Source organism: Ciconia boyciana, chromosome 19 (genome assembly GCF_034638445.1).
Source record: "Ciconia boyciana chromosome 19, ASM3463844v1, whole genome shotgun sequence".
NCBI lineage: Eukaryota > Metazoa > Chordata > Aves > Ciconiiformes > Ciconiidae > Ciconia > Ciconia boyciana.
In genome coordinates this window covers 3,916,908-3,933,672 of record NC_132952.1, presented here as the reverse complement: position 1 = coordinate 3,933,672, position 16,765 = coordinate 3,916,908, and the positions used below count along the sequence as shown (strand labels likewise).

Sequence of the window (16,765 nt, the reverse complement as noted above, 5' to 3'; positions counted from 1 at the left end):
GCACAGTAAATAACTCAGTTATTAACATATTCTAAAATTAGATCAAGCAAAAACAGCATTCACAAATACTGAGACAATTCCTGGCAGAGAAGAGAGATTACTGAAAAGGTTTGAGTAAGTGCTATGAATGGGAGATTGCCAGGCTGGAAAGCAAACTTCCAAAAGCATGAAGACTTTGTCCCAGAAGCTGCCTTGCATTCCTTGATTAGGATCAGCTTCAAGAAAAGCCTCACCGTGGGTGCTGGCAGAGCCAGACATGAAAAGAACAAGCTCTACCTAATGCCAAATCTTCCAGCTGCAGCTTTGACAGTAGGAATTGCCCTGCAAGTCTGTACTCCAGCAACTTACAGCAGAGTGACACAAATGGTAAAGCAGCAGGAAGTCTGATATGCAGCAATTCAAATACATTAGACTAACCAAATGACAAAATAGCCTTGCATTATTTGTAGCAGCTTATTGAGCAAGATAAGTTTTGACCCAAATATTCCTGAACATGGAAGAAGTGAATAACCAGATGACAATGAGTTTGTTTCTATGTTCTTCTCTGCTCCTAAAAAAAGACATGGAAAATCTGAAATAGAAATCTGGATTTTTCTTTATTGTTGGAAAAGGGGAGAGGGAAGAATATCTAAAGCACCCCTCCACTAGAACAGAGCAGTTCCATACCCTGGGATCTTGTCACCCACTCTGAGCTTTCCTAACCCAAGCTGTGCGTTGCAGAATCCCTAATTCCTCCAGGCTCCCCTAGCTGCATCTCAGCAGTCCCCTCCAGGTGTCAGCCTTGCACTTCGCATGAGATTTTCTTCCCTTGGCCACATCTGGAGTGAAGTGCTGGGTTCAGTGGAGATTCCTGGTAAGAAATCATCAGAGATCTTAAAATATTAAATGCATTCCCCAATTTCATTTCAGGAAAAATGCTGAAATATCACAGCTCCACCAGGCCTCCCTCAAAATTATAAAACCGATGCCATTGCGTAAGGGAAGGGATCTAAATGGGCCCATTAGCTTTCTACAGTATCTGCCAAGAAAACTGTGAACATCTGCCAGCCCAGAAACAGTTCAGGAGCCAGGACTTTCACTTAAGTTTTCTTTTTTTAGGATGTAATTGACATGACTGTCCTTTCTTTGGCCTTAATTCCTAAGTACTTCCCAAGATACTAAAAGCTTCTGCTCTCCTCTGCACTTTTGCACATAAATCAGAACTACACTGAGATTTTCTCAATTGGATCTCATCGTGGTAGAGCCACTGGAAGGTGGAATGAAGGCAAGCACATGCAGGCCCACCACATCATCTAACCCTGCTCTGATTTCAGGGTTAAGATTGTTGGCAGTGCTGCTGTTTGGTTTAGGACTAGCACTGTGGGAAAGACAGCAAATAGAGATAAATGGGCATTGTCAGACGCACTTGTAGCTATAGGATTGGACAGATCACCTGGATGGTCAGAAGTAAGATTTCCCCTTAGGATGTTGCTGTAGTTTATGATATTGCTCAGAATTGCTACAAATCTTCAGGCAGGTCAAATTTGGGATGTATTAAAATGACATGCATGAGCAATAATGCATGAAATAATTGTGAAACCAGTGAAATCCTTTGACAGAGCGGGAAGGGAGTTGTGTCAAGACTGAGATATGTGGTGTGCGTGGGGGAAGTTTGCAAAAATACAATGTTTGGTTCAGGCTTAACTGTCTTTCAATTTCATGAGTAGAAATTAAGAGTCTCAGCAGAGTGTTGACCTAGTAGGTTTTGAGATGACATCCATGGATGAGAAACTGGACTGAATTCAGGTATTTAATTCTTGTAGTGTAGGCCACGGAAGAGCTATTGGGTAGCAACATTTTTTGGTAACTACTGAGCTGGGAAAGCTTCGAATATAGGCTATTGATGGGTCCAAAGGTCTGTATCCCATTAACTGTTGTAAGACAACTGGCAAACATGATAATGAATGCAATTTTCCACGAGGTCTTTCAAAAAGTCTGAGTGTTTCAAGATTTGTATAGCTGTGAGGAGAACATCTGTCATGAAAGCACAATTCTGGGTGTCAGGTGTCACCAGTTTTTCACTATGGACTTTCAGAATGACCTTGGGGAACCTGGCTTACCCCAATACCTCAGTTTTCCAAACGGTTGCCTACAACATTAACTGGCCAGAGTTGGATTAATTACATTATAAATGTAAGGGCACTAAAAAGACATGAAAAAATTCAGAAAGAGAAAGAGAGAAGTCTATCACCTCTGGCAGTTTCAACTGCACAAAAAGTCCATTTGGTCACATCTGGCTGATCAGTAGCTCTCGCCACTCTCATCAAAAATGACTTTCTGTTCTACGAGCATTAGTTCTCCCCTTTCCATGGCTGTCAACTATTTCTCATGTAAAGGTCTTGCTCCTCTTTCAAAATTACCTGTATTAAGGCAAATTATGTGTTCTCTTCCTTTCCTTGTTGAAAGTCATTTACATGAAGAATCACAGAACTGAGATTATAGATACTGGGGAAGGGAATGCAGAAATATAGCTAAGACTGGAAATTTGGGTGGGCCTCAATTTATGGTGGACAGCCAAAGAACAAGTGTCTGATGTCATAGTAAATCATTTATATTGCAAATGATTTAAAATAATGAAAACCCATATGCATTAAATTTTGCCCTGTACATCCATTTGACATATTTTAAGTAGACAAAAGATAGATTTTACATAAATCTTCAGTAAATGTACTTCGAAAAAATATCACCAGGCAGTAAAATCTAACCATTTTAAAAACAGTCTTTGTCTTATACTTGAGCTCCTGCTTCAGTGTGCATAGTTCAAAAACAGCAAAAAAACCTATCCCAGACTGTCTGCCCACTCCTTGAAAGAAAAGAAAAAAACAAAGAAGGAAAACTAGACAAAAGAGCTTTTGAACAGATCCTGCCAAAGTTGGCCTTCACAGTATTCCAGGTCTTACAGGAATAGTTGCTACACCTTACCCATGCCACCTGTGGCTTTGCCTTTGAAGGAGTCTATTTCCAACCTCCAGTGTAAATACTAATGTTTGTATTCAATATTTAGGATCTGTCACACACTGACACTTGCAATTTTATAGACTTGAAGCTAGGTCTCTAGCACAGTTCCCAGTCTGTGGATTTTGTCCTTTGGTTTATGACAGTCTGTGCTGATGGAAGTTCCTGCTCTTCTATGCTGGGAGTTACTACACAATCTAGCAAAAAAGTCTCTGAATCCCAGCTCCAGTACACTGTAAGAGGCAACAAATTCCTTTGGAAGATGCCTGGCACATCTTCACCAGGAACTTAGCTCTGGGAACTGACTAGATACCTCTGAGAATCACAGGCAGAAATTCTTCCCAGGCTCTGCTGTGGATGGTCCAGAAAGGCAAGGGAGGTGACTTGCAGATGGTTTGATGTGACTCTGCCAAACAAAACAGAATGAAGTTAACTTTGCATTCTCTGTGTACAAGATGCAAACATTTGACAGTTCCCACAGGTACCAATCAAACAAGAGGGTGGAGATGTCAGATACTATGCGGTGTTGTGCTTTGAACCCTGGTTCACAGCTCAGGAGCAAAGGTATCAGTCAGCACCCAATTGCTAGCAGTAGCTGTGGAGCTCAGAGGGGCCTTTTGTCACCACTGTTGGGTTTCCAATTACTACATAACATTCTAGTTCCTAACAGAGCTCCCACCCAGGCTGATCCTTTTGTATGATGGGGCTGGGTTTGTTGAGTAGCAGCCAGCACACCACCACACCTGGATGGCTGACCCCAGCTGTTTCAAAGACATGAAGTCTAATCAGCTTCACTCTCAGATAAGTTAATTGCCTATTCTGATTGTTTCTTGTCTCACTAACACTCAACATCTGTCTGGTGGTAAAACAAGTAGCAGCAGAGACTCTTTGTAGTGTGCCAGTTAGGGAAATACGGCCTTTTTCAAAACAGCTACTAGGGCTGAAAGGACCCAGACTGATGGGCACTGAGTCCTTCAGGGTCTTTACAAGAGCCAAGCATGTAAAAAATCTGACTTTGATTGTGTTTGCTGAGAGATTAAAAGACACATCGCCCGTTCTAATCAGTTTTGGAAGAGTTACGTAAACAAGGACATGAACCAAAAGGAACATGGAAACCCTGCCCCTTTAAGAAACAGGACTAAACCATCTCAGGTGGATTAAAAATGAGGTAATTGAAATCATGGCTTTATAGGATCATGGGGAAAATTGCCTGAAATATTTCAGGTACTGTAATGAAGTCTTAGATGCTGTTTCAGCTAAAGGGATTAGGAGGAGTGTTACTGTGAGAGCTATGGACTAAGTGATCTTTCCAGGTACTTTACATGGGTGGAAGCTGTTTATTTTGTTTAAGGGGAGCTTTTCTCTAATAGTTGTTTCTAGGCTGCTAGGTATTAGTAAATTTTATGTTGATAACTTGGTTGTGTCTGGAAAGCTCTATTTATGGTAGGTATTTCTGGGGAGGGGAAGAAGTAATTATTGCAAATGTCCCTGTGGTTGTGGTGAAAGCTCCTTTAAAGAAAAAGGGAAAATAGTAAGTATTGTAAAACACTACTTTTATTGTGTGTAAATGTTTTTTTAAATTGTAACTAGTAAAAAAGAAATTCTACTGATCTTGTTCCTTCAATGGAACAGCACTTCCTTTTCTATGATATAGCATCTGTTGAATTAGAGGCTCAAATGTCTTTAAATTACCACAAGAAATAAATAAACTGAAAGACGTCCTGCTCTTTCAGGCAACTGCATTCAAGGTGGGCTTTATTTGGTGCATGTGGTAGAGAAGTTTGTGCTTAAGTATGAAAGAGGAGGCTAAGGCTGATTGAAAGGATGCAGACTACTTAGAGGGCACAGTCCCAGGGATATAGTGATAATGTGCTCCCCCCTGCCCCCCCCTTGCTACATATATTTAGAATGAGAACTGACACAGAGAATCTAATGTTTCTATTTGCTCAGACTTTTCTGCAGAGAACACTTGTTTCATGTCCAGAGAGGGGAAACTGTGATCATCTTCCTTACGCTCAGAATTAAAGCAGGAGAAACTCGATGTTGGGAAAAAAAAAAAGACTTCCACTGACAAAGGGTGAGATAGGATTTATTAACTATTGGCAAAACCAGGCCAGATTCTGACTACACTGACATGCTATCATTCATTAAATCCTCCTGCTTTTTACTGCTCTAACTATGATTAGAAATAGGCCCAAGCACTCCATGTTTTTCAGTACCCACAGTTGTACGGGTTTTTATCATGAGGTTATATTTAGATGCCCATTGATGTTGTTTTTCCTCCCGAGTGCTTTTGGGAGGGTGAACAGCTGATCATTACACTGAGTTTGCTTGTACCCATGAGCACACTTAACCTAGAGCAGCAAATAGTTATTGTATTGCATTTTGTTTTGTGCCTGTGGGCACACTTAAGTCAATATACATGATGGCTAGTACCATGGTATTGCATTTGTCTACACCCGTGGGCACTCCGAATTGCCAGTGTGAGGGAATTGGTGAATTAACTAGCTGTATGCCCACTGGTGTAGTTACTTCAAGAGCAATACTACTGTTAATTGCTTAACTTAAATCTAATCATAATGCAAAATAACAGAAGGAAAGCACTACAAGAATCCCAGTTCTTACAGAAAATGGGTAGTAACATTTGTTTAATTCTAAGCTTGTTTGTTGCCAAAACTGAGGAACAAGCTCTTGGGGCAGAAGTCTCTGTTGTGAATAATTGCCCTTCCCTGTCTGTTTTACAGCCAGCAAGCTGCATTGAGCTCATTGCTCTCTCCAAGCTTTTACCTGCATGAAATCTAGTTCAGGGTTGATGCTTACTCTGCTCATTAGTGAAATTACCACCAGATGCTTTGTTAGATAGAGGTCACTCTGGCTGAATGCCATGACAACCTCTTCAAATAGCATGATTGCTAAACTATAGCTTTGACTCGAAATGGTGCAGTAGGTAATGTTGACATGCTGCAATTACCGCACAGTCCTCACAGCATGTTCAAACAACCTACCTCAGTGCTGACTTGGCAACACCAGCACTGGATTTAGGATGTATATTGTGGATGACTAGAAAATGTAGGAATTTCAGGAGAACGCCTACATGGAGCATTAGCTTATCTTGTTAGCCTGTGTCTAGTCAGGTCCTCTCAGAACTCTGTTGAAAAACGGTAATTAAATGATAAGGCTGAGTCTAAAGCTACATGGGCATAGATGGGCTAGGTTTCAGTGGTGCTGGGAGCCAATTTTTGCAGCTGAAGAAGTCTTAAAGTGGGAGTCTTAAATACTCAGCAGAATACATTAATGCAAGGGACTGGATTAGCCTTTCCTAGCAGGATTGTCATCTTTCCTTACTGATAAGACTTATTTTTACTTCTTTTTAGGAGACCAGTGCAAGGAAGGCCAAGCTAGATGGGCACTGGGAACATGGCCCACATGTGGACTGGATGAGTGTCACAAAGGAACAGATGAGGAGAAAGGAGGGTGAAGAAGGTGGTAGAATTGTTTTCCTTATAACAGTGTGGTCCAGTCCACTGGTTAAGTCACAGAGCTGCTAAGAGAAAGCTCTGCAGTGCACTTCTTTTCTCTATGACGACGGCAGGCAGGACTTTACAGCTCTGCTAATGACAACCCTGTGTGGCTTCCTGTTCATACATATCTTGTAATGAAAACTGATTGTGTTACAGGTGTCTCTGGTGTGACTTTCAACTAATGCGGCTGTGACTGATGGACCTAAGCTTACTAAAGCTTACTATTAAAGTATCAGAATAAAGTAACTTGGAGATGTGGAATGCCAATTATCCAGATACAAAATGTATCGGATTAAAACTGTAGAACACTTACTAATTTCTAGCTTTATAGTATTATCACTGCAAAGTTAAAAAAAAAAAGTGTTTATCTAGAGGGTTATGCTACTGAAAGCAGATGATTAACCTCATAGAAGGAACCAGATCAGGTGGAAAATACCATGTTGCTGCCACCATTGTTTTTCTACTCTGTGTGTTTCTTTTGCACAGACTTGTGTAAGGTACGTGAGCAGAGAAGGCTTGGCACAGTAGCCTAGCTAGCAGGCCATCCTGTGACTGCAGCTGAGGAAAACGTAAGCAGATGGGCTCTTCTGCACATCTCTTTTTTTTTTTTTTTGAGTCAGAAAAGTGGCAGCAACAACACAAGTGTCCCTTAGCCATAATGGCTTTGGAGTTCAGAAATTTATAATATAATAAGATGTATAATAAGATTTAACCAGTAGTCTTCCCACTAAGTAAGGGGAGATTGGGTCTAGAGAGGATTAAGCAAACACTTACTAGGTATTAAAGAACAGGGCTAGAACTACTAGCTTTTTTTAACTTCTAGCAATCCTACAAAATTGTTTTATACAAGGTCAGAGCAGGGCAGTGAATGGGGGAGGGAGGCAACCCCCCCCAACATCTTCTGAGTGATGAACCAGTTCTTGGGAAAGGGGGGGGGGGAGGGTGTCAGATGAAGACACTAAGATATACAGAACTGAGCTGCCATGAAACTGTCTGCATTACTCAGCCTGGTTAATCTAGTTCTTCCCAAGATCCTCAGGGAATGCCTGCAGGAGATCTGCAGATGGAGGCATGTCGGATCAACCCTTCCTACCAAGTGCAGAAGGATGCTATTCAAGTGGCAACATGCCTCAGACGGTATCGCTCATTCATGTCTTTTGGCAAGAGGATCTGCCTCCTGCACTAACGTTACAGATAACCTTAAACACAGGCACTTCCAGGCCGATGCTCAGATACTGCAGCGATTGCCACACTTGGCATCTCTAACGTTATCATCGTGTTCTGTGAAAAAGGGATCATAAAGTGCATACGGTGTCTCCTCCTGCCCAATGGAAAGAGCTCTCGGTACACCTAAGATCATTCATGGCAGACTTCTCTCTAGCGATGGAGACCCCTCACCTTCCCTGAATAAACTGCTTTATTGGTTAGGGCTTGTTAGAAAGCGTGGGCGCTGTGGTGGGTTTTTTTCGTCAGTTTGGTTTTAGCCTTAAGTCTTGTTTTGGCTACAAATTAAGTGCACCCGTTCTCGTCTTTCTGGTAGCGGCGATGGGAGAGAGAGGGATGCCGCCCTTTGAGAAGACTTCTTTCGCACACCGCTCTGCCTCCGCAGATCCTTCACCAGACGTGTCCCGGGGAGTTGGGCTCCGAAGGCGGGGCCGAGAGCTCGGCTGAGGTTCGCACAAAGCCCTGCGTCCCCTCTCCCGCGAGAGCGGGACCTGACCGGCCTCCGTGAGTCGCCCACGCGGGCGGCGGGAGCCGCCGGTACGGCCGTGGGGTCCCTTACAAACTACCGCGTTTACCTTGAGCGAGGGCCGCTACCGGGAAAGCGGCTCCTTACACCGCCTGCGGCTTTGCGCGCCGCCGTTCCCAACGCCAGGCTGCCGCCGGCGAGACTCGCCTCAGTCTGGGGTGCTCGGGGCCGGCCCAGGCTGCATTGCGGGTTTGGGGCTCTGCCGTTATCGCCCTCATTTACCGGGAACAGCCGCCCCTCACCCCGGCCCGCGGGGCGGCGTTACGGGGGGCGTCGGCCCGAGGCCGGGGGGATGAGTGGGGGTATCCCGCCCCCTCCCCGGGGGAGGCCCGCCACCGCCCCTTCCCGGCAGCTCCCGCGCTCGCAGCGCCCTTCGCGCAGCCGCGGGCAGGGCCGCACCACCGGCCCCGCCGCTGGGGGGGGAGCGGGGCAGGGAGCGGTCCCTTCGGCGGCTGCTGCCGCTGCCGCCGCCCCCATCCCGCGAAGACAGCCTGCGGCTCCAGCTGGGCACGAGCGGCGCGTCGCCGGAGCGCGGCCGGGGCCCGCCGCGCTTCCGGCGGCCGGAAGCACGTGGCTGCAACCCCTCCCCGCCGCTGGGAATGGTTCGCCCCGAAATCCGGCCCGGCCTCTGAGGGGGGCCGCGGCCGCCATTTTGTGCGGCGCCAGCGGAGAGCAGCTGGCTATTGCGCGGCGGAGGCGGTGAGGGTCTCCCGGAGACGCCGCTCCCTTCCGTGGCCGGTGAGCGAGGCGCGGCGGGCGCGCTCGGGGCCCACTCGGGCCGGGGCCGCCGGCGGTGGCGGGCGTGGCGGGCTGCGCCCGGAGGTCGCAGGCTTGGGCGGGCCCAGGCAGGTGGTGGGGCCGAGGGAGCTGTTCCCCCCCTCAACCCGTCACCGCTGGGGGAGGCTGCGGCGGCCCTGGGAAATTCCTCCGTGCTTCGGGGAGCCGTCGCTGTCGGTCCCTCCGCAGGCTCCGGGACGGGCCGATCCGTTGGTCCGACTGTCTGTCGGTTCGGCAGGGCCCGAGGCATTAATATCAATGAGTAACGCATTTCGGTGTACGCTGTTATGTAATAAATACAGGGGGGCTTATGCCTTAAGGCTAGAAGGATGAACACCAAATCGAGGGAAACAAGGTGATGGCTTACGCCCGCTTTCCCCCTCTCCTCTTCTTCAGTCACTTCCAGCAAAGATGTCGGAGTATATCCGGGTGACGGAGGACGAGAACGATGAGCCCATTGAGATCCCCTCGGAGGACGATGGCACCGTGCTGCTCTCCACCGTGACCGCCCAGTTCCCCGGGGCGTGCGGGCTGCGCTACAGGAACCCGGTGTCGCAGTGCATGAGGGGGGTCCGGCTGGTGGAAGGCATTCTGCACGCGCCGGAAGCCGGATGGGGAAACCTGGTCTATGTTGTTAATTATCCCAAAGGTTAGTCTTCGTTCCTTCGGCTTTTTTGTACAAGCTTGCTTTTTCAGTCAAGAGGTCCGTGTGAGTCACTGCTAATTTAACATGGCCACAATATTGCTGTTGAACCATCTGATTTACAGCAGTTCAGTGATTTTATTAATGTATCTGTCCTGCAGCACAGATTTGACCTCACTGAGTTTTCAGATGTGCAGTAAGATTTTTAACTCTCTGCCCATACAAGCACTTCAGTGACAAAGTCTGGCATTATCCTTGGAGGGTTTACAGTCTCCAAAGACTGTGGTGTAACAGGATCTCTGTGTGCTCGCAGATGCTTCTTCTCAAGCCACGGTTTGGTCAGAGGTACCATTTAAAACAAATGCTCAGGAAAAGAGGAGCCTGGGCCTCCCCCCCAAAAAAAAAGGGCAGGGGGGAAAGTAAATTGCTAATGAAATGTTCTTGTTAAAAATTCCTGTTTTCTCCACATCCTCATAGGACTGTGAATGTTACTGGATACTACTTTAGTAAACTAACGCAGAACTAATTCAGTCAGATTGCATTTTGGAGGAGGGTTTAAGCGTAGACTGTTCTTTCTTCTCTCCTTATACTTATAGACAGTTGGATATGGATTATAATAATAAGCTTCCGACAGCTGGCATGGGTTCTTTTGTAGCCTGTACTTTTTCTCATTGTAGTCTGTGATTTTATACCATGCGGTTCATAATCAGTGGAAGCAGTTTCCAGAGTTGAGGATGACATCTAATGTACTTCTTTATATTCAGATAATAAGAGAAAAATGGATGAAACAGATGCATCATCAGCCGTGAAGGTGAAACGAGCAGTACAGAAGACTTCAGATTTAATAGTCTTGGGTCTTCCCTGGAAAACCACTGAACAAGACTTAAAGGAATATTTCAGTACATTTGGAGAAGTTCTGATGGTGCAGGTAAAATCCTTTTGCAGCCCAAGTAAGGAGGGGCATTAGGTAGAAATCAAGTCTTCTGACGAAGCCAGTGAAACAGAGCCGTATAAACTCAGAGGAGATCTGAGGCTGTGTGCCTCTGTTCCTAGGTTGCATTTTGTCCCGTGAGCTTTGTAGCTGCAGGCTTGTGTAGGTGCAGATGGCCAGGGATATTTGGGAGCGGTAATTCATGCAGATCAGCTTAATGGGTACAGTGTTTTTAAGACACTTAAATTTATTTTTAATTTCTATTACTGTTATTGATTGTTGCAGCTGAATATGTGTGTGTTTATATATGTGCGTGTTAAGGAATTAGATTGCTGTGATGGGAGTGTTTACAAGACTGATAAACTCTCAAACAGAACTTTATTAAATTCATTCAGTAACAGCACGCTTCCTTAGAAGTAACTGCTTCAGTAACAGCTAGCGGTTACTTCTGTATTATCGCCGCCTACACCAGACTGTCAGTCTGCAACGTATGTATCCTGCATCAGCTGAGCGCACACGGTGCCGCAGACCTGGTGCTGCTTGGTTAGCGTGGGTGCCTGGGACTTCGCTGGCCTTGGCTGCCGAGGTGGCCGGGCCAGGCGTGAGGGCTCTTTGACGGCAGAAGTCAGAAGACAAACCTGCTTCAGTTTTCTTCCGCCTTCACGCGTGATGTTTTTACCTTCCCAGAAGGGGGATCTCACCTGGTCCTGATACACTTGGCTCGTTCTTTATCTTTTGTTACTGGCATGCTTCCTGTGTGCAGCTACAGGGGTTTGCCCCTTGGGTGGTCGCATTGCTTACACAGCTGGTCTGGCTATGCCATCACAATATTACAAAATATTTATATCCCGTTTTTTGTTATGCTTGGGCTCAAGGCAAGCTAATACTTTTAATTTGTAGGCATCACAGGCCCCTGCTTTGACTATATAGTATTATGGTAATTTTTGTAAGAAAAGGGAGGCACGTACAGTGACATCATCAAAACTTTTTGTATACTTCTGGCAATCTTAATATCAAGGTTGATACCTTGATTTACCAGGAGATGACTGGTGAATAGTATGTCATTAAGTCACAAATACAGGTGTGCAGTGTTTCTGTGATCTTTTTAAAAGTCTCCTTTTTCTGTCTTAGGTTAAGAAGGACATTAAAACTGGCCACTCAAAAGGTTTCGGGTTTGTTCGGTTTACGGATTATGAAACCCAGGTGAAAGTAATGTCTCAGCGGCACATGATAGATGGACGATGGTGTGACTGTAAACTTCCCAATTCTAAGGTACCTTTTTATTGCTCATTTTATTTTACCAAATGCTTGAAGTGCTCTTCTTTAGCAGTGTGTTAGGTGAGCAGACAAACGGCTTCATAGTCGACTCCCGTGGCACTTCAGTCTGTGAAGGGACAGGACAAGTGAGAGCAAGGAAGGAAAACAGGGAGGAGGTGGGTGAGCAGGAAGTGAACAAGAAGTGTTGGGAAAATAGCTAGTTACGTGGGGGAATTAAGTACAGATGGAAATCCAAAAATAATGTCTTTTAATATCCAGCAGTACCTGCTTGACTTGTCTGCTCCATGAACAAATGGAGAATAAAGCAGGTGGAATAACTAACCTAGGGAAGATCAGAATGAGTCTTTGAATTCAAAACTGAACCTGAAGCTTCTGTCCGTTTGTTTCCTGTGTGCATATATGCAGTTATTACCAAAGAAAAGGCGTCCTTCTGCAGTGGCCTCGTTGCTGTTCTTGTGTATTGTTCCCATCTTCATTTTCTTGTGACTCTTCTCCATCTGTGCCAAGATGTAGGCATGTTCTCTGACCTTTTTTTTTTTTTTTTAAGTCTTTAACTGACAATCCCAAACTTTCTTGATCTTCAGTCCTCTGAAAAGGCTAGATTAAAAGGGGCCTTTATCATAATGTAACTCAGTTCTCAAGGATAGTTGTGATTTTTTTCATTATTTTCTTTTTCTCTTCAATTCTCTCCAGCAAAGTCCTGATGAACCTTTGCGCAGCAGAAAAGTGTTTGTTGGGCGCTGCACTGAGGACATGACGGCAGATGAACTCCGACAGTTCTTTGCCCAGTACGGAGAAGTGGTAGATGTCTTCATTCCTAAACCCTTCCGAGCTTTTGCTTTTGTTACATTTGCAGATGATCAGGTAAGTCTTAAAATGTTTTAACTTCATATTTAGACAGCCTACGTTTCAGTAGCTTGATAAAGCATTATTTCTGGAACTACACATGGAACACTACTTGTCCACTCCCTTGAGAATTCCAGTGGTATTAGCTTGATTCGACTTATTGAATTGTCTAAGGTTACACTTTTCACATGCTGTTGTACAGATGGGTTTTTATACTGCAGTTAGCGTAGTAGTGAATACGAAGATAAACCACTTCAAATTGGATTAAGTATATGCATATGCTTCCTTTGCAGGTTAAATATCTGCTCAGAATCATGTGGGGTTTTTTTGTCTTGTACTACTAACATTTAAAAAAAAAGAAGTCTAACATGTATTTAATCAATCCCTTATTTCTTATAGGTTGCCCAGTCTCTTTGTGGAGAGGACTTGATCATTAAAGGAATCAGCGTACATATATCCAATGCTGAGCCTAAGCACAATAGCAATAGACAGTTAGAGAGAGGTGGAAGATTTGGTGGTAATCCGGGAGGCTTTGGGAATCAAGGGGGGTTTGGCAACAGCAGAGGAGGTGGGGGAGGACTGGGCAACAACCAGGGCAGTAACATGGGTGGAGGTATGAACTTTGGAGCCTTTAGTATCAACCCTGCCATGATGGCAGCAGCGCAGGCAGCCCTGCAGAGCAGCTGGGGAATGATGGGCATGCTGGCTAGTCAGCAGAACCAGTCGGGGCCGTCAGGAAACAACCAGCCCCAAGGCAACATGCAGCGGGAGCAGAACCAGGGCTTTAGTTCAGGCAGTAACTCCTACGGTGGTTCCAACTCGGGGGCAGCGATAGGCTGGGGTTCGGCCTCCAACGCGGGCTCCAGCAGTGGGTTTAACGGAGGCTTTGGTTCAAGCATGGATTCCAAATCGTCAGGCTGGGGAATGTAGACGCAGTGGGCTCTGATACTGACTCTATGGTGGGAAATCAAATTTTTCTAACTCATGGTAAGTATACTGTAAATTACATATATACTAAAATTTTCCAAATCAGTTTGTTCAGTGTGCAGTATATTCAGCAGTATTTTTGACATTTTTCTTTTTTAAAAAAAAAAAAAAGAAAAAGAAAAGAAAGGTAAAGGGAATTTTCTAAGTTTTGTTACATATCTTGTTGGAATACTGAATGTTTGGAAGCGGACTGCTGTTTGCCCGATAGGTAAACTAACACTACAATCGATAGGAAAGGTTTCTCCTGTAATACTTTACCCTGTGTTTCCTGGCTACCTGAATTCTTTGCATGTTCAAAACGGAAACCATTGGTCAGAAACAGCATTCTCTCCCTCTTGTTTTTAATTTGATCCCACCATAAGACTCTCCAAGTGCCCCAGTTGGAGAACACAGTGTCGTTTTTGTTTCGTTTGTGTTTTTTTTTAACACTGTCTCCCCTCCATACTAAAGTACGATATGAAGGCTTCATTTAATCTCCGCAGTTCATCTCATTTCAAATATGTATGGAAGAAGCACTTCATTGAAAGCAGTGCTGTAAATATTCTGCCTTAGGAATACTTCTGTCTACATGCTTTCTCATCCAAGAATACTTCATCACACTGCACATGCTGCGTCTTAGACGGTGGGTGTTCCATTTTTATCCGCTACTCTTTATTTCATGGAGTCGTATCAACGCTATGAACGCAAGGCTGTGAGATGGAACCAGAAGGCTGTTTGAACTTTTGAAACCTTGTGTGGGATTGATGGTGGTGCCGAGGCATGAGAGGGCTGGTATGTGCGAGATAAAGGAGAGAGCGCATGCAGAGACCTGGTGGTGCATTATGGGATTTTATTTTACTTGGCGAGATGTCTCTCAATCCTGTGGCTTTGGTGAGAGAGTGTGCGGAGAGCAATGATAGCAAATCAAGTACGAGTGTTTATTGCATTCAAAGGACATCCATATGTGGAAGACTTTAAGTGGGTTTTAGACCTAGTTAATCAATTAGTTGAATGTGTTATGTGAAATGAATATTTGTATTTTTTTTCCCTTATGTCAACTGCTGTGAATGCTGTATGGTGTGTGGTTTTTTTTTTTCTGTTAATGACCTGTAAGTGTGGTAATGTGAACTGAAGATGATGGGGTTTGTGATGAGAACATTGAGCTTGTGGTGTGCTTTGCAGTAGCTCTTGTAGCAGAGATCACTAGCGAGCTCAGTGTGCCTCTCCAGGGTGGAAGCTCCACTGTCTGTAAGATATCCATAAGAATGCTGTTTGCTGCAGTTTCGTGTCTGGATGCTTTTTATAAGATTTGTCACTGTAGGAAATTCTTAAATAAAACTGATTTAAGTAATATGTGTCTTTGTTTTGCAGCCCTGAATGCAAAGAATTCATAGCAGTTAATTAATTTTACCCTTTTGAGATGAACTTCTGTAAAGCTTTTTCGCAGTAATTCGGTTTGTTTCAGATAAGCATGCTCTAAAAGTTGACAAGTCAAACGGAGCCACCGCTCATCATGTGTCAATACCTGACACCCAACTTTAATCCACTGCATTTTTGCACTGTTCAGTGATACGTATATATCTAAAATCCAGTTCCCACACGTTTGGGTGTCCGCACCTAGAATGGTAAGCAGTTCCCTCCAGATTGCATCTATACCAAGGAACGTTACTTACTTATTCTTTTAGGAGCTGGAGTTCCTCATCAGAAGTGGGGTGGGGGAAACAAACAGTGTCAAGATGTATTTCTGTCCACACCATCTCCTTTGGGGATGTGTGTTTTTAACTTGTTTTTAGACCAGTCCACTCACAGGAAGTAGGGTTCTGCAACACTTTCAGCCCAGAAGAAAGCTATAAACTCATGTTTAAAACTAGTCACAGGAAAGACATCCCAGCTGAATAAAGCATTAGTAAATGTACGTAGACTTTGGTAGAAGTCTTAATCTGAAAAACTAAGTTTATTACAGGTACAGAAGTGTCAACTAAGAGGCAGCTTCTCAACAAAGAGCAGGATGTTTCAGCAGAAACTGGTGGAATGTTATTTCCACTGGCGGTAGGAGTTGAGGAATTGTTTAATCTACTTGTGCTTGAAACCCACTGAAGGTCGATCCCTATTTTTTATACACCATACTACTATGCTGTAGCTATGAACGTTCTTACACAGTTTTTAACCTAGTTAACTTTTCAAGTTCTGTCTTCAGTACTGTGTATTATGTTGAGGCTTGTGAATAGAAGACCATCTACATAGTGGACAAAACCGCACTACTGTTACATTTTCCACTTGCAGTATTAAAAAAATCAGCTGGGTCTCAATGTGCCTCCTAAAGCATTTAAAGAGGGGTTCTAAGCACTCAGGCTGAAAAGTAATCCCACACTTTTGTTGTTCATATCCCACTGCAAAAAGTTGCTTAGATTTTTTTTTTTTCCTGCACCTAAGTCAGAATAATCTCCAAACTCTCTACCATCTGTGAATTTTGCATTTTAGCACTTGCACTATTACCAGCTACTTCTGCTGAGTAACACTTAAAAATGGTATTCTTGGACCTCCAAAGACTAACTGTGACCCCCCTGCAAGGAACTTCATGGTAAGTTTTTGTAATTAGCATGGCTTTCATTTTGTTTAAATTGTCCAGGTTTAGGTTTTAACAGGCTGGCTGGCAGCATTGAGTAGTCTTTGCTAATAATTTTAGCCTTCTTTCACCCTCAAACAAAATCCCTGAAAATTTTAGAATAATTTTCAAGTTTTAGTAGTATTTTCTAACTGCTTTGCATACTCTAGTGTTTATAAGTAAATAAACTACTATTGAAAACATACTGAAGTGTTTGGAGTCTTGTTTTTTTGAAGAGATTTCATTTTCAGTTATATTCTAGAAAGTGAAATACTAATGACAGAATGTGCGATGCAAGAAAGAGGAAGTTTACATAATTGCAAGGGGACATGTATTATAGTCAGAACAGTTTAACATTGCTTCTCATTAGTTCTGAGACTGTTGTCAGCTGAACATGTACTGAAATTCTAAATCTGCATGTGAAAGCTTATTCTTTATAAAACCATCTTCAGAA

General features: G+C 44.1%; 1 protein-coding gene and 1 long non-coding RNA gene across 6 annotated transcripts; one reads left to right on the top strand and one right to left on the bottom strand.

Annotated features, from left to right (window-relative positions):
- Positions 1–614: 614 nt before the first annotated feature.
- LOC140661593 (uncharacterized) lies at positions 615–8,641 on the bottom strand. Of its 2 annotated transcripts, none has more exons than XR_012045825.1 (3): positions 8,315–8,641; positions 2,962–3,400; positions 615–850 (listed from the first exon to the last, which is right to left on the bottom strand). It is a non-coding gene; the product is annotated as an uncharacterized lncRNA (long non-coding RNA). The 2 variants fall into 2 exon arrangements; XR_012045824.1 differs by having other exon boundaries at positions 3,308–3,400; positions 8,315–8,629.
- TARDBP (TAR DNA binding protein) lies at positions 8,210–16,516 on the top strand. Of its 4 annotated transcripts, none has more exons than XR_012045823.1 (7): positions 8,852–9,003; positions 9,439–9,691; positions 10,450–10,613; positions 11,748–11,888; positions 12,588–12,758; positions 13,140–13,727; positions 14,210–16,516. XR_012045823.1 is itself a non-coding variant. In XM_072884000.1 (6 exons), exons 2-6 carry the CDS (start codon positions 9,454–9,456, stop codon positions 13,668–13,670), a joined length of 1,245 nt encoding a protein of 414 aa, XP_072740101.1. In that variant the 5' UTR covers positions 8,210–8,276; positions 9,439–9,453; the 3' UTR covers positions 13,671–16,516. The 4 variants fall into 4 exon arrangements, 2 of the variants coding, with proteins under 2 accessions (XP_072740101.1, XP_072740100.1); XR_012045822.1 differs by having other exon boundaries at positions 13,140–15,331; positions 16,188–16,516; XM_072884000.1 differs by lacking the exon at positions 8,852–9,003 and adding an exon at positions 8,210–8,276 and having other exon boundaries at positions 13,140–16,516.
- Positions 16,517–16,765: the final 249 nt, after the last annotated feature.

What these genes read in the sequence shown, in the direction of transcription:
- TARDBP (XM_072884000.1), top strand. Translation starts at nt 9,454, where the DNA reads ATGTCGGAGTATATCCGGGTGACGGAGGACGAGAACGATGAGCCCATT. An exon ending in GTAAACTTCCCAATTCTAAG is followed by an intron (nt 11,889 to 12,587) that starts GTACCTTTTTAT and finishes AATTCTCTCCAG; the next exon opens with CAAAGTCCTGATGAACCTTT. An exon ending in TTACATTTGCAGATGATCAG is followed by an intron (nt 12,759 to 13,139) that starts GTAAGTCTTAAA and finishes TATTTCTTATAG; the next exon opens with GTTGCCCAGTCTCTTTGTGG.